General features: G+C 40.5%; 1 protein-coding gene across 1 annotated transcript in view; it reads right to left on the bottom strand.

The window, feature by feature from the left end:
- Nucleotides 1-6,034: 6,034 nt before the first annotated feature.
- polrmt (polymerase (RNA) mitochondrial (DNA directed)) overlaps nt 6,035-24,204 on the bottom strand; it is a 42,147-nt gene continuing 23,977 nt past the window's right edge. The window contains exons 16-21 of the mRNA XM_007569197.2: nt 18,583-18,635; nt 13,086-13,184; nt 12,690-12,762; nt 10,809-10,900; nt 9,317-9,390; nt 6,035-6,744 (exon numbers count right to left, since the gene is read on the bottom strand). Coding sequence (XP_007569259.1) covers nt 6,695-6,744; nt 9,317-9,390; nt 10,809-10,900; nt 12,690-12,762; nt 13,086-13,184; nt 18,583-18,635 — 441 coding nt within the window. The 3' untranslated portion in view covers nt 6,035-6,694. The remainder of the gene's footprint in view (nt 6,745-9,316; nt 9,391-10,808; nt 10,901-12,689; nt 12,763-13,085; nt 13,185-18,582; nt 18,636-24,204) is intronic.

Raw genomic sequence — 24,204 nt, 5'->3', positions numbered from 1 at the left:
ATCTGTGTCATGCACACTTTCACACATGGCTGCAGTAGCGTTTTGACATCTGCATTTGCAAAGCTGTGGACTTTGTTGCATGATTCTGATTATTTCTTTAAAAAAAAACCTCATAAATTCCAATTTTTGCCTTTAAAATATTAATATAAACTTTTCCATCTATTTTGATTTTTTATGATCATCAGTGAACACTGAATTCCTCATATTGACCAATAACATAAATACATAATTATTCAAAATCAAACTTTATGTACCTAAATCTCTGTGACATCCCTGCTTTCTTTATGCATTTTGCAGAGCAGAGTTGTAACTCTCCTCAAATGAAATTGCAATACCTCTCAGCAAAATATCGATTCACCTATTACAAATCCAATAATAAAACTAATCAATATTGCATTGCTACAAACAAAAGCCTTGGTGAAATAAGTCAATAGCAGGGAATATTTTTGACTTTAACCCCAGCTTTTCTTTTTTCCATATGTTTTTTAAAATTCTGTCAATCACAGAAATGTAAACAAATGAGTTGCATTTGAATATTTTACTTTCCTCTTCAGTTATTACTTTTTGGCTATCATGTATTAAATAAAAGCACTGAAGCTTAATTTGGCTTACTAACGGAAGCAAAATTTCCAGTGAGAGCGCTGCATGGTGAATGCCTTTTGCTTTTTGACAGTCATGATGTTATTGCTTCACTTCCACAACCAGAATTTAATATCTGCTTCTTCAATCTATTAAACCAGCACTTCTTCATGTTGGAATAACATCTGTCATGGTGAAATACCGCCTTTATTACATTTTAAGTTTCAAATGCCATACAAAAAATAATGTAATGTTTGTCCTTCCATTAAGGCCATTTTACATCATCTGTCTTGGCCCAATCCTGCTACTTGGAAATATCAATAATTTACGAGGAACCTATTCTGCCTTCCTGACAGTGATGGTTGTATCGACTACACTTTCTTCTGCCTCTCTGGTTACACATTAGTCTTAACATGCAACTATGCGTGAATCTGTGTTGAGGCAGAGGTTCAGCAGAGTCATCTCAAAAACGATGAAATGCACGGGGACGTTAAAGGGATATTCAATATTTTGGTGGGCGGTATGCAGTTCAGAGCGTTTTAGGAGTAGACAACTTCTCTCTGAATCTTCTTCTTGTGGTAACACAGGTTTTGATAAGATGCAAAAGTCAGCTGCTTGTTGGGCCAAGACAAAATTCAGTCACATTGTTTTAAGATTTCACCGCTTGGTCAGTGATCTGTAACAAAACAAAACAAAAAAAAAACTTTTCACTTGAATAATGCAGTGAATAAGTTTAACAGGTGCAGCTGTTTGTAACTTATCAGAATCAGCTTTACACAACACAAACAAGGCCTCGCTTTTGATTTGTTTAGTTGACAAAGTCGATAATGTGAGAAGGGTAACCTGGTGTTGGTTGAAGTCATTGAAGCGTCGCTCTACCAGCTGTGCGTTGGATGGTTGTTAATCAAGGCATCACTACCTGTCAGTCAGAATAAAGGTCAGAGCAGCTCACACTGATGTACACAAACGCACACCTGCCAACACTGCATCACCTGTCTCTGTTTCCCCACTGCGCTGGCTCCTGCTTCCTCTCCCCTGCCGTCGGAGAGCTCTGGCCCAGTTCTCCCCCCTCCAGGTCTGTCTGCACACTCCGCTCCCTCCCCTCCCTCACCCACACACCCCCATCCATGCAAGTGCTGCTGAGTGCAGGGCTCTCTCGACACCACGGGGCAGCAGATAGGCCGGGAGAGCCCAGGAGCCTGGCAGGAGAATCAAAGTCCCCTCGGTGAGAGTGAGTGGTGCGGCTATCGCAGAGTGGCTTCCAGCTCTGGCATGTCTGGCAGATAGCAGCTAACACTTGCATAGTGTGTTCACTTTCTGATGGTGCTGCTGCTGGAAAAAAAAAAAAGTGCTTCCCGAAAGCCCCACACATAACGCTGCTTTCTGCTGCGAGACAATACCGCTCTGCAGTGGAGGCAGGCGAGCGCTGAGTGAGTGACACAAGATGCCTTCGCAAAGGGTGATGGTAAAAAAAAAAAAAAAAGTATTTGGCTCTTAAGGGTGAGTTATTGCCGCGCTTTTGAAAGTTTGTGTTGAGGGCGCGTGAGCTAGCAAGAGACGTGTCGTTTTTCATAGTTGACGCGAACTTTGGTGCCGTGTTCTCTGAAAACGAGCCTCCACATAGGGATAATATTTAGTTCGAGTGAAAGGTGGGGCGCACAATCTTGGCTGAATTATAAAGATTCAGATTCGCACAATTAGTGCGCGACAGTGACAGTGCGCGAGGCCGACGCGTTTGGCGCGCGCCCCATCGCACCTGCCTCTATGCGTTAACAGTTGGGTGAATATGAAATACTGTTTTCAAAGGATCACTTTATATATTGAGGGGAAAGCCTGTACCAACAAACCAGGCCCATTGTGGAAGAAATATATATAAATATTTGCACCTGAATCTAAACTGCATGTGCTACACTTAGCATCAGTAAATGCCACTGAGCATTGAGCATTAATTTGAAATAACTACGAATGACTTTTAGATCACAGTTAAGCAATTTTGACCCCATTTTTTTTGCAGAATTGTTTTAAATTAATCACGTTGAAGGGCGTGCCACATGATCTAAGCCACTTCAAAATCCTCATTTTGATTTTTTGCGTTATTCAGAGGTGGACTTGCTGGTGTGGTTTTGAGCACAGTATCGCTGCAAAACCCAAGTGTTCTTGAGAATAAGGTTATGAACTGATTGCAAGCGAGTCACCGTCGGGATTTTCTCGCAAAGAGGAAAATTCGTCAATCCATCGGGTCGTTTTGGTCCAGTAAAGCAAGCCAGATCATCACATCATCTTTTCTGACAGTCGGCATGTTGGTGTGTTTGACACCAAATGTGACCAGGGTCACACCTTCCAAGAGGGTTCGCTTTTGTCTCGTCTGTCCACAGAATATTTTACTTAATGTCTTGAGAGTCAAAGACTTTTTTTCGGGGGTTGAGATGTAAGATGGGACTTTGAGTTCTTTTCAGCCAGCGGTGATTTTTGCCTTGGAACTCACCCATGGATGCCCAGTGTCTTTCTAATTATTGAATCACGAACATAACTGGAGTGAGGCCTGCATTGTCTTACATGTCCTTCCTGGGTTGAATATTTCTTGGAGACATTTTGAGAGATTGGAAAGGTGCAGCACTTCTCCATGTTTTCTCTATTTGTTGAAAACAATTCTCACTGTGGTTCCCTGTATCATCAAAGCTTTAGAAATGGCTTTGTTGCCATTTTCAGACTTCTAGATGTTTCTCATCTGTTCCTTTCTATGATCAAGGTGGTGTGTTGCTCTTAAGAACATTTTTACCTGCTTCATGTCAGAAAAGTTCTTTTTGATGACTTTGTTGATTCTACTCAACCAAAAAAAAAAAAAAAAAACAAACAACTAAGTAAAGGTATTTTTCCTTTACTTTGTTTTTCTAAGTTGTAACTTAGTTATTTCACTCGTCCAATATTTCTATTTGCGGTCATGTTTGGTTGGATATTATTGCAGCATGCTTTGAGTGTGAGACAGGGAAACACCATCATCAGGTCCGACGCAGACACTCACACTCCTGACCAATTTAGAGTTCTCCACTTGACTCACATCCAGCTTCATGCCAGCAGAAAGTCGAGCATAGTAACATGAAACAGACACAAAACAGCCTGGCAACTTTCTTCCTATAGCAATATGTGTCCAAGACAGGCAACAGGTAGAAAAAAATAAATAAAAAGTCATCCACTATTTTAAAGAGTGTAAGAGCACCAGAAAGAAGTTGTCGCTTTGTGTCTGAGTCAAACAATAGTATAAAATAACCATTCAATCTCAATAAGCAATTAAAATAGCTGCCGATTTTTCTTTTTAAAGTACAAAAAAATAATCTGGTATCTTGGAGGCAAATCTCCTTAACCGGAGATATTTTAAATTATCTAAAGACTGACCAAAGTTTTGGCCAGAAAGTCCAGCATTTATAGGCATGTCAGAAAAAAAGGGCACATTTATTCTTAATTGGATTGTTATGTGTACTGATAATAGATAAAACATGTCTAAGTGTGGAATTAATTTGTCACCAAATAAGAGTATTCAAATTAAAGGATAGAATTTAAATTTCCAGAATAAAATTGCCACTACAATAAAGCAAAGGTAAAATATGCATTGAATAAGTTATTCAAAGCCCTAAACTTTAAATCAGTTAATATAATTAAAAAAGTAAAGCTCACATTTCAGTCATAAAAATTGACATGTATATATTTTTAAATACTGTTATTTGAATAAAGATCATTAGGCTGCGTTCTCCTGAAGTCTCATGGCCCGTCAAGCTGAACCGTAGCTGCACTTCGCTCCAGAGTTTCCCCCCAGCTGAGCCGCTGCAGCCTCAACCAAACACCACCGACTCCCAGCAAAAGCCAGATGTGCTGCTTTCACACCTGACCTCTTCTTTCACACCATCCTGCTCCTGCTTCAGCTATTTAAAGTACTGCAGCAGGTTTTTCAGCTGATTGACAGTCGCCAGTTAACTTTCCGTCACGTGTGAGCTACATTAAGACCCCAGCGTCCCTGCATCCGTCCGGGAGTGCAGTTAGAGCGTTGAGGTCATGCCACGGTATGAAATGTGATGCACGTTGTGGTCCTGAAAGCACATCGCGGGAGAGAGGTCAGACCTTGAAAGCTAGCTGAGAAAAGAGGCGTGCAGAGCAGAAGACCTTGGTTTATTATAGCATCAAAATAATTAATTTGTTCATTAAGGCAAAAAAGAAGGGAAGTAAACTGAGGATACAAAAGCACTGACTCTCCTTTTAAGATATATCGAGGAAGCTGCAGTCTTTTTTGTGAGGTTATTGTTCATTTAATTAACGTTATCTAAACTTTTCAGATTAATACTGTGACACGACGTGTAAATCAGTGCAGTACGTTGTAACAGTATTCCCCCATTTTGAACTTCCCCCCACTTTGTCACGCTACAACGTAATTGTAATTATCTGTTACCATGTTTGCCTAAAGTGATGGTGATTGTTTTCTGCCACACAGCATTTTGCAACTCGTCGCAGTTGATTTCACCAAAATGAAAGGCACGCTTTTTTAGATTTTTATTTGTAAATAATTTGGAACCTATATCACAGGAAGTCCTAATAAAAATTGAAGCTTGTGGTCATAAGGAGACAAAATGTAAAAAAAAAAAAAAGTTTAGAGGTTATTCATGTCTGCATGCTTGCAGTTAACAACTGTCACCCCGTTTTTGCCAACTCAGCGACTTTCTTGGTATACTTAGCAACATTTTTTTTTTTAAAGATTTAGCGATTGGCCAGAGAACGGCAATCGGCGCCACCTTAAGTTCCAGTCTTATTTATTCCAGAGGAACCAAAAATAGTACGGTGCTTGAAGTTACTAAACCCTATCAAACACCAGCATCAGGCAAAAGAAAAGGCAGCTCAGGGCATATATCACTGTTAACTCAATCCAGCAGGTGAGGCGACAGATAATTTGGACCAGAATAAAAAAAAAAACAAAAAAAAAAACAACTGATCAAAGTCAAATCCCATGTGCATCATAAAATATGAAGAGCCTCTCTGCAAGCACGCCGCCATGCAAATTTGACAACAAAAAAAAAAGAAAAAAAAGCCCTCCACAGTGTAATCAACACACTCCAAGATCATTTCCATTTCATTACATTGTCACAGGAGCCAGCTTTCTTTGGCAGCGTGGCCGCCTTCTCCTTTGAACGCCGGCAGCACCTTTTGTCTGAGAGTGCTGTAACGTTTGCAGTAATAATCAGATAAGCACTCTAGCTATTTTTACATCCAGATATGGTTCTGGCCCAGAGAAATAACATCTGAGTTGATTAGTGATGCCTTGAAAGCCTTTGTGGCGCATCACAAAAAAGGGGAGGCCTTCATTTCTCACAGCGATATTTAAATATATTACTAAATATCTCTCATTCATCCTGCTAAAAGGACAGAACAAACATCAGCCTTCTTTTGAGTCGAATAAATGACAGGAGATTTTAGAAAACACATTTATTTAAAAAAGCTCAGTTCTCCAGGGTAAGAACCAAGATCAGTTTAACCTTAGAAAAAGAAAAAAAACAAATCTTTTTTGTTTCCTGCTTTTTAGAGCTCACTGGTGGTCTTTACGGCATCTCACACACATACAAACTCTTAGACCGCTAATCAGCTCCCATTACAGTCAGTAAGAAAGTTTTCTTGTCAGTGTGATTGAGCAACAGAAGTGTTTCTGACTTGCGGACGAAAAGACGCAGCTCACAGTCGATTCAAGTTTGGCAAATAAAACACAAATACGTACCTAAATACACATCTGACAAACGAGGTATTTTTCTTTCGCCACCGATGCCGATTCCCTCATTTTTTTCTCCTTGATGCGCGTCCCGCCCAGCTTCTCCAGCAGTCGGAAAGCCAGTTAATCACGGTGTGTGTGTGTGTGTGTGAGTGTGAGAGAGAGAGAGAGAGAGCGAGAGAGCGAGAGAGCGCGCGCGCCTCCGGTAGCAGTTTGTGGGCCAGGAAGGCAGGCAGGGCGCGGCTAGATCAATGTCCTCATGTCTGCGAGAGAGACACAGCCTGTTGAGACTCCCGGGCCAGCAGCAGCCTCCCTGCTGCACTCTGTCAATTCCACTCATCTCTTTAAGCCCGCTTCGCCCTCGCGGGCCTCTCAGCTGAAGAAGTAAGTGGACTCTTTCACCCGCTGCAGATCAAAATCACCTGGAGAGACAAGAGGCCACGTCAGAGCAGGTTCGAGTCGGCGGGCAGATGTTGCAGACCCGAAATTATGTACGCGGTGCCATATTCCTCCTGCTAACAAATAATCGGTATGAATAACGTCACGTTTTGCTGTGACCTTGTCCTGCGACTCACTCGGACGTGGAAAGTGTCTAAACGTGAAGGAATGCACCGGTACTTTGTGTCTACAGAACCAATCAGAAATTGGGATCTTGGCTACTTTCAAAAACAAAATATGTTCCAACTTTCTTGTTGAACCAGTAAAACATACCAAAGGTCACACAACAAAAAACAAAGTATTGTTCCATCAAAGGGATTCCCACTGAGCTAGCTGAAGATAATCACCTTGAAGGAAGACTCTCAGATCACAGGCCTGATAATTCTTGATTTAATTATAATTGAACACACACCCTGCCCGTTCCGCTGCCAGGGTCAAGACTAAGGAATGGACTGTGCAAAAGAATCCAAAGTCAGAGAAAAAACTTGATCAAGTTCACTTTAAAAACCTGCCAAGCAACATATATAAAACTAACAGCTGGCTTAAAGCACTTTGCAAACAATGCATTTATGATGTTGTTGTTAAACATTGCAATTATACTAACCCGTATTTCTGCACTGTTTCTTTTCCATCATCACAGTGTTTGTGAACTTTAGCCAATAAAATGTACATGAATTGCAGGAATCAAAGGCGGTTAGAGTCAGCCAGTAGAGTTTGAAATACAATTGGCAATTAAATACTGAATCCCTGTATTTAATTGCCAATTAAATACAATACGCACTCCCTGTGTATTTTGCAGGGAGTCTTTAGTAATCATATTAAATAATATGACCAACTATCAATCCGTTATTTACACAACACAACATGACTGACATCGATTAGAGAAACAAAAACATCTGTCAAAAAAGTTGCGTTTTTTTGTTGTTTTTTTTGTCACATGTGAAACAATTTTAATTAAAACATTAGTTTCAGGTCTTAGTGAAAAGCTGAACTTTTCCTCTGAACTCTGATAAAGAATCTAAATGCTAATTTTAGCTCCACATGAGCTCCTGTCCTGCTCTGTGTGCTTTGCCTGGTTTGCTCTCTGACAGCTGCGTTCACCACCGGGAGCTGCAGCGTGAATTATTGAGGAACCAACATTAAAAAGTGAAGACTGAAATGACTGAACAGAACGGTGACACGGGTGCTTTAAAGTACAAACTCGCCTATGACCTGTGTGCGTTGCCGCAGCCACGCTACATCGTATTGATATTCTATAAACCAGAAAACTGCTTCGGTTTGGTAACGCGAAGCTGCATAATTTACCTTCCCAACAGGGAAATCCAAACGACGGTCGAGCGCACAAAGTGTTTTTGTAATTACTTTCGATCTTATGTTGCGCCACCGTCGAGGACTCGCCGTCACCGTATAACGGCCGGCGATTAAATCAAACAACGCTGTTGTGTTTAGATTGAGAGGAGAAAGTTTAGCCAATTATGGAAAACATATTAGGTCATCAGCCTTCTGCTAATAGCATTCACAAAAAAAAAACAAAAAACAACATTTTAATTTTTCATTTCATCATGTCACTACAACAAACTTTAATGTATTGTATTAGTTAATCGGGAGGTAAACCGATAAAAAGCAACGATTAAGCAAAAGACAAAGGGACCTCGATTCTACAAATGTTTTCAAAATAAAAATCTGATAAGTGTTATGGTGGTGGCAGCATGATGCTGTGGTGACGCATTCTTCAGCAGAGACAAGTTAGGTTGGTTAGATAGTTGGGGGGGGGAAATACAAGCGATTCAGGTGGATCGCATAAAATCCAAATAAAATTCACATTAGTTTGAGGTTGCAATGTGGAAAAAACATGAAGAAGTTGAAAGGATTTAAATAGCTTCACTCCACCCACCAATCTGATCCTCTAGATTCCTCACAGAAACCAAGTTGCTCCCTCGTTCTAACAAATTCAGATCCCTAAATACGATAATAAATTTCAATCTGAATTCATTGACTCCGTTGTGGAAAAGACATACACACACACACAAACACGTGTGTGCGCGATGAGGTAAACACCTGACCCGTCTCAGCAACATAAGCTGATTATGCAAGAGAGGGACACAATTAACAATAATCGATTTATACAACCCCGCTGTCAGTGCCAAGCAAACAGTGAAGGTACAGATGGAGACAGAGAGAGACGGGGGTTGTGTAACAGGAAAAGCCTGAATCCACCTCAATGACAGGAAGGTGCTGCCCTAGACAAAACCCAATGGCATCAAAGGAGAAAGATAAAAAAAAAACCCAGATGTGTCTGCCATCGAACCAAATTTGGCTGTATTTGCTATAGAAAGGAAAAAAGAAAAACGAGAAGAAAAAAACCGTTTGGAGAAATCGCCCCGGATTGAATTGCAGTTCAACTCACAAACATCTTCAGAGGATAAATATGCAGCCATTTTTTTTTTTTTACCATATAAGTGAGAGAAAAAAAAGAGTAAAAGATAGGATCCCGTTTGTTTCGGATCCCCCTTTAACCGGCTCCTTTGAGGAGCCAGTTGTTTCTCCGACACTGACCTGTCTGGGGCACTTTGGCCAGCAGCAACATCAACCTCCTGTACTCCTGGTACTTCTTGTTCTTGGCTTCACTCCTGTCAGGAAAGGAGAGGATGAAGAAGAAGATGAAAAAAAAAATGAGACCTGAGAACAAACAGACAAATGCGTTTGTGTATTAAAAGGAAGTTTGAGACCCGTTTCGGATGTTATCAGTGCTGCTGTTTGATGAGTGAGAAACTCAGGTCCGGGTGAAACATTTACAGCTGCCAGCAAAATACAAGCCGTATGCATTTTCTATTAAAAACAAAACATTATTTTTCTAAAGTTAAACTGCTTACATACTGCTACAACCTTTAAGCGTACAAGTGCATGTCCGTGATTTACAGTACCATCAAAAAGCAGATTTATTTAAATAGTTCCATTCAAAAAGTGAAACTCATAGTAAATTTACGGAAAAACTCACAGCTCACACCTTTCCATTCACCAACAAATCTCTTAAATGGGCTTTGCTTCAAGGCTGGCTATAACCTCCCTTATCGATTTTTCTTTTTTTTTCATGCAACAGTTTTTCTTCCACTCAACTATCCATTAATAAGCCAGCTTCTACAGGAATGACATTTCATGGCTCGTGCTCCTTATGGAGGTTGTCAGTCTGTTATAGTAGGCGATAAAAGAAAATTTCTGTATTAAAACATTTTCTAAGGTCAAAAATCAGAAATTGGGTTTTTTATTAATTGTAAATCTTAAACATCAAAATGAAGCCTAAATAAATATGCCAGTTCCACTTTTAAAACCGAATCAGAAGAAAAAAAAGATTTTTTTGATTATATTGAGATCTCCAAAACACTTTAATGTAATTTTAAAGAGTGCTGGAAGGATTTTGTCTACTGCTAAAGATGTACCTAATGTAAGAAAAAAAAACAAAAAACAGATGAATTCATCTGGTGTCTGAAAAACATTAATTTTATGTTGAAAAAAAAAACTACAGAAGCTTTGTGTCCTTTTCCTCTGGTGTCTTTCAAAATCTGTCTGTGAAGTTTGGAAACAGCGGCACTGACAGAGTTTAAGGTGAGATTTGTTGTTGCTGATGTGGAGAAGGGCCCAATTACCCCAAAGAGAGAAAACACAGACAGTCGATGACTGTAACCCGGCCTGAGGCCAGTGAGGCTGGCACAAAGAGTGGAAATCGTTTTGGCTCCAATGTCACAGACGACTGGAGGAGAAAGAAAAAAAAAACTCGCTCTCGCCGCCTTTACATGTTCTGTTTTGTTTGTGCGCATTTGCGGTTTAGTGACAGCCATTCGTGAAAGAATAAAATGATCGATGGCATTGATGGTCTCTTGTGTGGGAACAATCCAAAAAAAAAGGAGGAAAAGAAATGAAAACCTGTAAATATATTTTGGTTTTCTTTGCCTGAATGTTATTTCTTTGTACCAATCCGTGGCCACATTGATCCTCAGGAGACTCGCATCTCCTAAGCTTATAAATCAAATGTGCTCCTGTGCAAACTTACTGGATTGTGGAGCAGTATCTGAGCTGCAGGAAGCTGGACAGCTCTTGCAGAATCGGCTGGCTGTGCAGGGCGACAAACTGCTCCCGGCAGATCTGACAGGAAGGAGAGGAGAGGAGGGGGGAGAAGTTAGTCTAATCTAAGGACTTCATCAGAAAGAAACACAGACCAGCTGAGCAGATAACAGGTGAGCAGAGGTGAGACAGAGCAGAGTGGAAGTGACAACAGGAAAAGTACTGCTCTGTCAACAAAAATAGCAGACTTTTACTCTATGCTGTCTCCACCGTCTATTCCTTAAACACTTTCCCAGAGGTAAATTTCAAAAGTTTGAAATCTCGAGAGAAACAGAAACAGTGAGGACATAGAGGGATGCGTGTGAAAACACAGACAGTCTATGATTATCGCCTGTTATAGCAGCTTATATCTGTTATGTGGTTATGTGATTGGATGCAACCTTTAGGCAATGCGAACAGGAAATGACATCTGGAAATGCAATTAGTTTTCCTGTTTCAAAGCTTCAAATAGGACGCCAACTTCAGTGTACTGTTGGACGTTGAAGTTAGATTTAAAAAAAAAACATGATAAAATGCATCTAAAGGGACATTTGACAATCTGTGCAGCAGAGAGGAGGAGGTATAAACATTCCCATTACTGTGGATGTCTATAGTTCACCCCCAAACGACCCGCCAACATGCAATTCCAATTTAATCCCTGTTTATAACCAAACTACCCCAAAGAAAAACAGACATTTGAGAAACTCTCAGTGTACCTGAATGATTCATAAGTCAGAATCTCTGCACTGAGGTCAGATTAATAAGCAAACAGCAATATGAGGGCAAGAAAAGCATTTACGTCATTCCTCGAAGAATAAAAACACAGCGTGAGCCGTCTCCTGACCATGCAAAGCCGCCCGCCACCCAATTAAAATCCACAGCTGTGCCCACATCTCCGGAGCCATCAGGGGGGTCTCAGGGAAAAAAATAAATAAATAAAATATTCTATGCATTACTCGCATGATTTATGCAGCAAAAGTCAATTTCCTCATGAATTCTGAATTTTCTTTCCCCCGATTGGTCGATCTATCATGCGGTAAATCCCGCTCTCGATTACATCCTGGGCAGGCGGCGCACAGCCCCAAAGTGAGTAAAAGAGGACAGAGAACAGACTGGTTATCATTTAAACAATTGCTTTAGATGATGAAGATATTTGGTGCCCGTCTGCTCTCCGGCTGTGTTCAATTACCTGTGTAACGAGGAAGGCATACCGCCCTCCAATCAAAAGACGGAGAACAAACGAGAGGAACCCGCTTCATCGCCTTTAAACTCCTCAGAGATCAGGCGAAGACAGAAAACCGCGACTCTGCTCTGGAGGCGTCGCTACGGAAAATTGGGGCTTTGCGATAATTTGATCCGTTTTATTCCGCACCGTGTCTCAGTCCGGATCTACTTTCGACACGCAGAGACGGCCAGGTGTTTATTCAGCTCGACAGGCTCGGTTTGCTCCCTGCAGCCTGAAAACGTATGAGCCGGCGACGGCTGGAAGTTTGTATCAGTGGCATCACTTAGCTGAAGTGTCTACGGTAGCAAAAAGGGCCGGTCGCGAATGTGGCACAAATTGATTCCATCGCCTGCATCCTCAGTGTCTTGGTGCTTTAAACAAAAAATAAATAAATAAGCTCACATCTTTCCTCTAACATCAAAGACAACGCTCTGAGTGTTGAATCACTTTTCACCATCTTCAGCTTCAATAAATCCCTCCCCTCCACCCCCCCAAACAAATGCACAGATGAAACATCAACACTGACGAATCCAGATCGGACAGGAGGGGAACAGCTGTGAGCGGATGATAAGGTTGTGGAAACAGGAGGTGACTGTAACGTAATACCTTGTTCATGGTGTCCACGGTGAGGGCGTGGGTCCAGAAACAGTCGTGAACCGAGACGAAGGTCAGGCCGGCACTGAGGAGAGGACGAGAGCAGAGGCGGCGAGGCGTTAGGAAAACGTCTAAAAACCAGCCAGGCATTTTTTTTTTAAGGAAAGCCGTAAATGTCAAAAACCAGGCCAACATTTGTTTTACAGTTGCGACCAGAAAACATCTCATCTCTCACAAATCTCTCACGTTAACAAGGCCCGTTTTATGTGCAGCCGCTGCTCTGACGTCATGTTTAATGTTTGCGCAAAAGTGAAAAGCTGCACATGTGAAAGTGAGTTTTGGGAGTAAATGCCAGGATTAGATATTTGTTGTTTAGTTTTTTTCATGTAATGTTTTGAGCAGTAATACCTGTGGCAGTGGAGAGAAGTCAGCATCATGTGCGTGGAGTCCAAAGAGTGGATGAAGTTGGGCGGGAATGCATTCTTCTGTTTTACTGTGTCCGGCCTCCTGAAAAGCCACAGACAACCAAGAGAACTTGATGAAAAACTATTCTGCAGTTCAAACCCGACGTCCAAGGATATCTGAGCTTCATATTCATAAACATATGTCAGCAATTCTCTTTTTGTTGTTTTTTTGTTTTACGAGGTCATACAAGGACAGCGCTCAGTCTTACCCCATAACATTTTACAAGGCTGAGAGCATTTCTCATTCTCGGTTTCAGTCTACTTTGACAAACTCCACATGCCTACTTTTAATAAGTTTATATTTTCCAAGCAGAACCAAAGCAAAATCCCTTGTTTGTGCGCACAAAGTTGGCAAATGAAGCCGATTCTGGTGTTTACAATTATGACGACAGGACAAAAAAAAGGCTTCTTTTTCAGGAATCACTCCTAAACAACGGCTCGGCATGTTTTGTAGGGGTGTGATGTTATTGTTTCCGTGGTGACCACACTATTTGCTACACTTGTAATGGTCACATGAGCTTTTTTCGACCTGCTCACGCTGGGCGGTGGAAACATAAATGTACGTCCTTGTCCACACTAGCAGCCAGTGGGTGGAAATGATGATGTTCTATTCACAGCCCAGGCAAACAAAAAGACATAGACTGATGACAGAAATGGGGAGTAAAGCATAAAGATGAAAAATGATTCGGTTGCAGTTATTTTATTGGGGATTTTGGTATAAATAATTGGGATTTTGTAAAAAAAAAAAAAAAAGACCTTTTCTCATCACAGGACTTTTAAAAATAAATGTAATCAAATGAACGGCTGAGCGTTTTCAATGTGAAACTATATGATTGTATTGCAAGATGGATATCGTATGGATTTTTACACATCTTTAACAAGGGGCACAAACTTTTTCTTTTCCATATTTGTATTTCATCTACAGTTACAAAGACGTTAGAAATTAAAAGGTGGATTTAAGAGTGCCTTGGGTTTGGTGCTATGTTAAAAGTCAGGACTCAATGCTGTCACCAATTACATCTCCCCATCTTTTGTTGGCAACTTGGCATTTCGATTAGCTTCCTCAGTCAAAGAGCTAAAACCCTTCTCTTCAAATCTAGCTCCCTAGCAATGGAGAACACATTTTCCTCCAAAATGTGTTCGTAATCCAAACCAACACCATGTGCTACATCCCCTCGTGTCTCAGCACATACTGATCCAGTCTTTGTCTCCCCTTGACATTTTCTGACGGAGCCCTACTCGCTTCAGCGTGCAGCGTGTGGTGCTTGCTTCAGGTCAGACCGAATGTCTCTCTGGTTCCTGCGTTTGTTTTGTTTGAGTGTGCGTCGACCTTTGGAGACGTCTCTCGCTGTTTTTATGGTCAAGACGCCTTCAAGGACAAATATTTACTGATATTTGCTGCAAAATGTACCCTCTGTTATTTTGGAAAGACTTTATTGAAAAGTTTTTAAACCCTGACCTCCAAGAGACGAGTTCAGATTCTCTTGCAAATCTGAACTCATCTACTTCAATTGAGTAGATTATAGAAATAGAGCTTATGTGTGCTCACATTGTTTTATTTTTTATTTATTAAAAAAAAATGTAATATTGCTGCTTCTGGTGATGAAACCGGCAGCAAAAACGGCAACGTGTCAATCTTTTCCTTCCTGTATTCCCATTACCCGAGCCTGAGCCATTCAAATCCTCTGGGCTGCCACAGACCAGAACATTCCTCTAATGGAAATGCAAAGAGAGCAGAGAGAGCCAAAACCCAAAGCTGAAACACAAACACACAGGCAGGAACACACCACGGCTGTCTGTCACTCTCGTTTTTCGTCTGAGCAGGGTTTTTTTCTGGCCTGGAAATGTTAGCCTTCTGTCAGAGTGCTTTTAGTCCTGCTGTTCAGGGATCGAGTTGTGCAAAAAAACAAGATACCTGGATATTCATTTATGAGCACGCTCTGCTGCGAAAACATGAGAAGCTTTGTTTTTCCTTGGATCCTCGGTTTGAGACACACACAGTGCAGACACACAAAGACACAAGCGTAATCATGGACGGTTAAGAGATTCTCACTGCTCCATGGCCTCATCAGTGTCAGCGCAGAATAACACAAATATGTAAAACAAAAATGCATCAAATGAGAAGCTAATTTTAAAATAATGTAAAACTTCATATTACTACTTACAAATATGTGATGCCAAATTTTACAGCATTTTAGCCGCCTAAGCTAAATTGTGATCAAAGTCCTCAGTTGGGCTTATGAATAAAACAACATAATAGAGGTTTAAACTTTAGACTTAAAGCCACGAATGATTCTCAAATCAAGCTTTTATCAAGGTTTTAATCTTTATCTATTTGCAAGCTGTTCTCTTGCAATCGTGCTGCATTTACTGCACCAAAGACCCACCAATAGAAATACCTAATAACAGTTTGCTTTGCTGTTAACTGTAAATAAACAACACAATGCATTTACTTCAGGCAAAATGTACCGCATGTTGCTCCGTCAGCACTTAATCTAATGTTCTGCACACAGCAAGGACAAATGTGTGATATTACATTACGTTGTTCTCATCTTTTCCCTTTTAAAAAGTATGCAGTTTTCCTATTGTTACTGAATGTACCGTCAGCAAAACTCATTACAAGAAGAAAACCAATGAAAGGAGTCTTTGAAGCAAATAATTTATGAGGCTAATATTTTCCAGAGAAATTACAACAGCAACACGCTGCGTTCATGGAAAAGTCTCCTACATGAATAAAAGATTACTTCTACCATCTATTATAGTAACTGCCAACGAGTTGAACTAGCAGATTAATAACTTTTAATTTTGCTGATAAAACACTCCTTATGACACAGACGATTTTCCATTTCAAAATTTTTCTTTTTTGCTAACTTAATTTTCTTGATATTTCCATCAATTTGTGGGACATCATGGGAATTTATGTAGAGACATTCCACAAGTTGTAACTTTTATTTTTATTTTCCCCCACAAATCATGAATCAGCCCTGACGGTTGCTCCTGATTCAGTGTTTGTGCTGCTATTTTGAAATCTTGACAAGCTAAAATTGGTTAAAATCTGGAACATCTCGATGATACTTTCATTTCACTAAATGGTCACAAAAATGAAATTTCAAAGCATTGTTTGGCATTTGAAGGAAACCCAATTCAAGAGCTATGCTTGCCAGAAAGTACAAGGAGAAACTGCAGCTGCACAAAAACAAATATAACTAAAATTTAAAACTCATATACATATATTTTTAATTTTTAAATTTCCAGACTTCAGACATGGAAATTAATAAAAACCAACCCCCAGACTTTTCAAGAAACCCTGCACCCCATGCCACCTTAACTCAGCAGCTAAACAGATGATCTGAAACCCTGAGCTTCAGTAAGCTCTCATGATATTATGGTGGCTTGTAAGAAACCAGAAGGTACGTTTTTAATGCGAGACCAAAGCAAGTTGTAATGATGTTGTCAAGTTCCACTCAGACAGTGATGGTTTTGCTGACAGCAGATCTTCAATTTTAGTTAAAAAAAAGGAAAAAAAAAAAAAAAAGGCAGAGATGTCTCCTTCCTCTCAACTCTTGACTCCCACCGCCCTTCCTGCTCTCCCTCCACTCTGCCTGTTGTTTCATATTCACAAGGCAGGATCTGCAGAGTGGTGCATGTCAGACTGAAGAGGACAGCTGTCAGTCTTCCTGGGCCGTGTCTCCACTGCTCTGCCTCCGTCATTACTTCATTTACCATTCCTGTCTCTCCATCTGTCTCTGTTGTGTTTTGCTCCTCTCACCTCTCATAACTCCGGCTTGTTTCAAACTTTCCCCTCAACACCGAAGACGTTTAATGCTCACTAAAGAGGAAGTGGACTTTATTTTGAAGCTTCGTCTTGACAACTTATCTGAATTAATGCGGTTTAATTTACATAATTGTTTTGTTTAACTGACTAGGGCAGCTGGTAGCTTTAGCAGCTTTAAGCCAACAAGGATTGGGAATTTAACAGAGCAGGCAACACATCAACATTCCCTTGTGATTACCAGAACAAGTTTCTTTTAACATTAGTATGAATTCATTTGTATTTCAACGGCAGAGCTTTTGCTTTTAACCCAATTGTTACTCAAACTGTGCGTGGCAATCGCTAATGCAAATTACAAATGTTTGTATCATGTCACTGCTATCTGGAATAAAAGTTGGAAATTACAGCCTGGTTTATTTCTTTTCAGGTCACCGGAGTCTCCCCCCCCGCCCCCCCAAAGACAAGTTTATCCTGGTTTGTGCATAAAAAGAAGCTTTTTTTTTTTCCACACAAAAAAAGTAATATTGATCCCAACATAACATAAGTGTGGTATTGAACCAGGGGTAGGAACGGCCTTAGTCCAACAATAAAACAGTTGTGGGCGCCACATTTGAAACTGGAAAGTTTAGTTTCATTTTTGGGAAAAAAAAAACAACAACAAAAAAACACACAAAAACGACAATGCCTTACCAATCATAAAAAAAAAAAATGTCAGGTCATCCAGCAGATTGCACAAGAACCCAGAACAGCAACTAAAACACTGCAGGCCTCACTTGCCTAAGTTAATAAAATAGGGGTCATAGCAAAAATGAACATCTTGATGATGATGATGATGATGATGATGATGATGATGATCCCCAAGACTTACTCTGTAGACTGGCAAGACTAAAATCAAACTTTTTGGAAGGTGGACAATTCTGTTATGAATGTTGCAAAACATCATCAGAACAATCAAACATGGTGGCGATCTGAGGTTGATTTCATTCTTTCAGCGCTGAGAACTGAACTGACTGAACCGTGACTTCTACAGGACACTGATCCAAATCACACTGGTAAGTTAGAGTCTGAATAATTACACGCAAATTACGATTTTGGAGTGGTCAAGTCAAAAACTGGGCACACATCTGATTAAAAGGCCGCCATACTATGTTTCTGCTTAAACCCCCTAACTGACTGTTAGTGTTATTAGGTATAATAAACACTTGATAGTAGTTATTGTTGGCAAGGGTAGCTTAATGTTTAGGGGGCAATTACATTTTCTACATGGTTCTAAATTGGTTTGGATTGTCTTTCTCTTGAGCCTTTGTCAGAAAAACGTGTTAGATGACCTGAAACATGTCAGAATCCCCAAATATAAAAAAAATTAAAAATTGATGGAATCTGTGAGAGCCAAAAACTGTTTCCATGGGACAGCATCCACAGTGTGTCCTGGAACCCGATCCAAGCTGCCTTTTGAAAACTTGTAGCGACATGAAATCAGAAATCAATGCGGTAAACACCACGTCTTTCTCTGCTCCTGTTCCAGGTCACTACGATCAAACTCACTGGTGACATTTTAGTGACAAATGTCACAAAGTGCTACAAGAGAGGAATGTGGACTCTCTGCATCTGCTGGGTCAGATTTTATATAAGATCAGACAAAATGAAATAAATCTACAGAGGGACTTACTCTGTAGTGTCGTGGGTGACTTGGAGGCTTATATGCTGCATGGTGCTCTTCAGCTGGAAAACAAAAGCAATGAAGTTAATTTAGTGGAACAGTTGGTTAACATGGCCAAAGAAGTAATAAGTAAAGAACAGGATAATTAAGGTCAGAGTGTTTTTATAACAATAGACACTAATAGCAAAAAACAAAACAAAACAAACATAAAGATGAAAAAAAAAAAAAGATTTTATTTTCACTGCCATATGCACTTTTTGTAGAGCTCAAAATGTGGCAAATACAAAGTACCATTTGTATTTTGTAAAAATAAAACATGAACATGTGTTGCATTGGCAGCATTTCCTATCAATTCAATCTTCCGTAAAGACAGCCCGACTCTTTTTAGAGTCAGTGAACTTCAGTTTTATTTTTAACCCTATTTTTCTGGAGGAATAAAAGCTGCCCAATAATTATGCACACATTGATGCTTGTTGTTCTCCACGGGCTCCACCCTCCTTTATTACACAAGGACACATCACCTGATATGCCTAATAAATCTAATAAGTATTCATTTCACTTAATACAGCTTGAGTTGGGAGATTTTATAGTGAACAATATAATGATGATATGGTCCACTCCTGATAATAGTGCAAAAAGTGGCGTTTTCCACTCTAGGCAATACGTGAGCACATTTATCGACAACGCAGTTCCACATTAGCGTCGCACTCCTGAGAGAAGAAGTACGGGAAGAAGCGAAGAGAGCGCCATTATCCACTTGATCCCTGCAACAAACCATCAGCAGAAGAGAGAGGAAAATTGACCAGAGCAGGCCATTTGCTAGTGCACGCACACCGAGCTGGCTTCAAATAAACACGATTTAAATTCTGCTGTTCGTCTTCATTACAACCCCGTTTCCTTTCTTCATTTCCAAAGGACGGAGGACTCCCCTCGCAGCTGCACCCAAGCGTGAGTTTAGCCTAACTAAACCCGGCAACGCTGCAAGATTGGCGATGAGAGGCGACTCTCGACACACGGATAAAACCGGCAACAGATAGCATGCCTCCTGTCAATATACGCTCATACTATTATTGTGTTTATCCTGCGCCGGGCCAACGGTAATGGATCCCAGCGTTTCCCTCTCCATTACCCCGCCCGGACACATTTTAGTGATTTCACTGACGGAATGGAGCGTCAGCGCCGAACGGTCCAATTAAACCATATTCAGGGTGCCGCAAACACAGTTATCTGCACTGTAAATAATCAAAGTGCTTTTAGGCCGTCCGTAGCAGGCTTCAGAGCTAAATGAGCCGCGGTAAATTGAATGAACAGAAAATGTGTTTGTTTGTTCCCAGTGATTAATGAGGACTAATTTGCATCCATTTCCTTGATTTTGAGGTCAAGTACAAGTAGCTGCATCACAGACAGCCGAGTGATGATAATTAATCCATATTAAGCAGCATGCTGGATCCCCGGTAAGTCGCTGCGCTGGGTTCCTCTGTTTGTGTGGCTGAGGGGAAACTGATTGATAAACTCAAATTATTTACTAAGTGGCTACAAATCTTGACTGTTGCGGAGGAGAGTTTTTTTTTTTTTTCTAATTTTAATTCTAGTTCCTTCTAAACACAATGCAGTATTAAAAAAGGAAAAAAACAAACTACTGCCATTATGACTTAATGAAAAGAAAAATGTGATTTAAACACGTAACTCAGTCGTGACCCAGATTGCTTGTTTGTTGGATGAATCTTCTTCCCACATTCACATTTATTCTGGATCTAAAACGATGTCCCAGTAAAAAAGAAACCAAACATTTGCTGTTGTAAGCTCTCTTCTGTGTTGTAAAGCTTTTTAAACCCCTGTCACCTGAAGAGGACGGACATTTAAGGGGAGAACTAGACCCTTCGTCAGACGTACACTCAGTGATCCTAAACATCGATTTGAGTCAAGTAAGCGTCGACAAAAAGGGTTGAAACTGCAGGATCAACACCATCTGATGAGGTTACTGTAAATTGGTCACCCTCACACTGAAGGAGTCACACAAGCTTTTGAATGAGGAATTATAATCTAGATGAGTCTTTATTAGGTGTGAGGATTAGCCATAAATGAGAACCATGCTGTTTTTGGACTTTTCACATTCAATGACAGTTTTAAGGCCCATAATGGAAATTTTTTACCAGAGAATCGTACTACAATAACAAACATTTAGGCATTTGCTACAAATGACAGAAAAGTCTTTCCTACATATGTGTTTGTTGCTTTGGGCTCCTTTTGTTTTTACAGAGCCTAGAAAAAACAACAACAACTAAGCTTTAAAGTATTTCTAAGCAATAGACCAAAGGAAAGAACTGGGGTATAACTCTTACCACATTTGTAGATGTAAAGGTTGATAATTGTACTCATTATTCATTATGAAATTAATCCCAGTGTTGATCCCAGCTGGGCTGAATGGAGACTGGATTCATGTCCAGATTTTGAACTGGTTGTCCTTCAGACTGAAGGTTGTTGAAAAAAATTGTAAAATATACACAATTATTCTATGACATATAGTCCTATATTAAAGATAATTATAATATAGTATATGTTTTTTTTAGACAAATACATATAAGCAGACTATACTATATAATAAGCCATGCAGCTGAAAGTGTGTGCAGAGAGCATTAAAAATGGAGAGCTAAATACAACATTGTCACTAGTGATGATTGTCTAACACCAACTTACGTTTTTTCTTTTCATTATTTTTTCATTTTCTATCTGCTGTCATACACACTCTTGTCCAGATAATCCATTATCTCTGAAACCACTGAAACAGAGGTACCTACTTAAGGGTTTCTACTGGGTTTACTGCTAACAACTTTCTTTATCTTTCACTGCATCCAATTCTAGGACAGAACAGACCAGCTGAATACATTAAAGAGGGAAAGATGAAGATGGACGAAAGGAGGTGGGAGCAGCTGCACGAATGAAAGAACATTGAGCCTAGCTTTAGGGGGTCATAACGCTTCTCGCTTTGCTGGTTCTAGTCAATCGGTTAAAGGTGGCTGTGTGTTGATTGACAGATTCGCACAATCAGAGAAAGCTTTAAGAACAGGAGCAAAGGAAGGAGGATAAATCCCATCACTTAGTGACATGGCTGCCATCTTAACCATCATGGATGTAGATGGACTGAGGATGAGACAATCTGCCCTTTCCCCCCTTTACATCCAATCTCCGGATGGACTTACGTGAGAGGTGTAAGGAGAAGCTGTGACTTTAAACATGGAACGGGTAAAAAAAAAAGCAATTCCTTTTTTTAATGCGAGTTATTATCTGCCGTACTGTAAATCAAATCCCTACCGTGTATGATAATGTATGAACAAGAGCGTATGATCCGTGTAGGGAGTTGATTGAATCCATGCCGCTAAGACGGATGGAGACCTTGGATCGCCCTACGGTCGGATATGAGTTTCTAAAGTCTGAATCACGGTTAAGCTCCAGATGCTCACAAGGTAACCGGGTCAATCATATATCCCAGTAATATGTTTATTTCCTCAATCATCTTTGCTTCACCTAGCCACACCTCCGCTGGCCTACAGCTGATCGTATCCCCACTAAACTTAACTTTTCTAGGGTGTTACCATTACAACGCAAACCGCATATTTAGTTTGGCCCAAAATGCCACAAGATTCTGGAAAAAGTCAGAAAAAAAAAGCCCATGTAGGGCAACTGAATGGAATCACACTGACATTTACAGATACATTACATGAATTTCAATGGAAAAGCCACACGAAGGAAAAGCACCATAAGGACGGAAGGAGAAGCATTCCCATAGTCAAGAGGCTAAATCCAAACACCAACTCTACAATGCAAAATGTGGTTGTAGCATAATAACTTTTGAAAAGGTGTAAGGGATTTGAATACTTTTGTGAATGAACTGTAAGCGACAGCAGCTTTTACATACGTGTCATAAAGTCCATCCGAGGCCGGTAAAAGAGTCGGTCCAACTTCCGTGACCTCAGTGGGCTTGTAAACACCGATCGGGTGAATTACTTATTGACGGCACATTGGTTTCAAACTGTTTACAGGCCACAAGCAGCTATAGTGTACTTAATGAAAAACTTTTCCACTAGAGAGGCCCGATCAGTGAAACCCAGAGGAGACTAATTCTTCTCACACAGAGGACATTAGATCACAAGCTTTTAGTCACACTATAAACCCACAAATCCGGTCAAATCCAGCCGATTCCCTCGAGTTAGCATCCGCTGAGAAAGATTATACTACAGCTTCCCTGGGTGGAGGGGACAGCATATATAAAAAAAACACATCAGCCAAAGTGACCTCTGATTGGATTAGTGTCTTCTGGTCTAGCAAGGCGCCTTCTCCAAAGTCTTTTTCATCTTTTTTTAATTTTCGTACATTTCCCCTCAGATGTACACAAACAATTCTCCTGCGACAAAACACCCGCTACTTTCACCTTATTTTCAGTTGTTGTTGTTTTTTTTCGCACAGCATTATTCTCCAGCCTAGCCTTCTATCTACAGTGTAATTACTGATAACCCACAGGAACGCAGCGGCCCTGGATTTTAGATGCAGCGAGGAGACAGAGATTAAATTTAATCCAGCTATACTTTGCAAAGGTGACCTTTCTGCAAGATGGTTTCATTTTTTTGTTGCCCAGTGATGCAACTGGATTAGAGAATTATTGAAGCAGATCGAGAAAATTGTCAGTAAAATCTCATTTAACCTATTTGTTTGTTTACTATTTTGTTTATTTTTAGGCCTTAAAGGCAAAAAGGAGCTCAGCTAAGCATCTTCCTGGTCCGCTTTGTAAATCAAAAGAAGCAGGTCAGATCAGGGAAAGAAATTGACTACCAACAGCGAGAGAAAGAGAAGCTCCCTCAGGGGATCTACCATCTGTCACTCCAAGTCATTTGCACCTGCTGCCGCGGTGGCATTTCCTGTCTAAGACAACCTTATGCTTGAAGTCAGACTAAAAGAGCAGTTTGTATGCCGAGCAAGCCCACAAGTTACTAATCTGATCGGCAACGTGTCCGCCTCCGCCCTTCACGTCGCTAACAATTAAGAAGTTAAGAGGTTACGGTCTTTCCCTCTTCATACAGATGGGAACACTTCCCAGTTTGTACAACGCACACGAAGCTGCGTTATCTGCAGACACGCCGGCACACAGTCGTCATGTTATATCTCTAAGATGTGTTACTGCCGGTATCACCATAGCGACAAACAAAACAGGCTATGTTGCTGAGGTCTATTAAAGTTGCACCACTTAGAATAATCGCAATACACCATCGGTGGCGCACTCCGGCAGCAAACCCAGAGAGACTCGGAAAGCCCGAGACGAACAAAAACAAAAACCCACGGCTGAGACACTGACGGGATGGGAGGATTAAAACTCATATTGATTGAATAATTTTTGAGTCTTGTTTCCTCTGGAAAGAAAGCTGCAAAGGATATAAAATAAACAAATGTATTTCTTGTGCTTGTTTTACAGCACTTGGGTCAACTGTGCTGTTTTTGAAGTACTTCAAAATGAAGCTGGAATGGGATGGACAAAGCAAAAAGATTTTTGCTCTGGCGAGACAGTCGGTACAAATATAGACTTTCAGGTAAGGTTTAGTTTGAACAGGTTGAGAGCATAGAAATACTTTTACAAGAAGC

The sequence above is a fragment of the Poecilia formosa genome, unplaced genomic scaffold (assembly GCF_000485575.1).
Source record: "Poecilia formosa unplaced genomic scaffold, Poecilia_formosa-5.1.2 Scaffold237, whole genome shotgun sequence".
Lineage (NCBI taxonomy): Eukaryota > Metazoa > Chordata > Actinopteri > Cyprinodontiformes > Poeciliidae > Poecilia > Poecilia formosa.
This window is presented reverse-complemented; position numbering and strand designations above follow the sequence as displayed.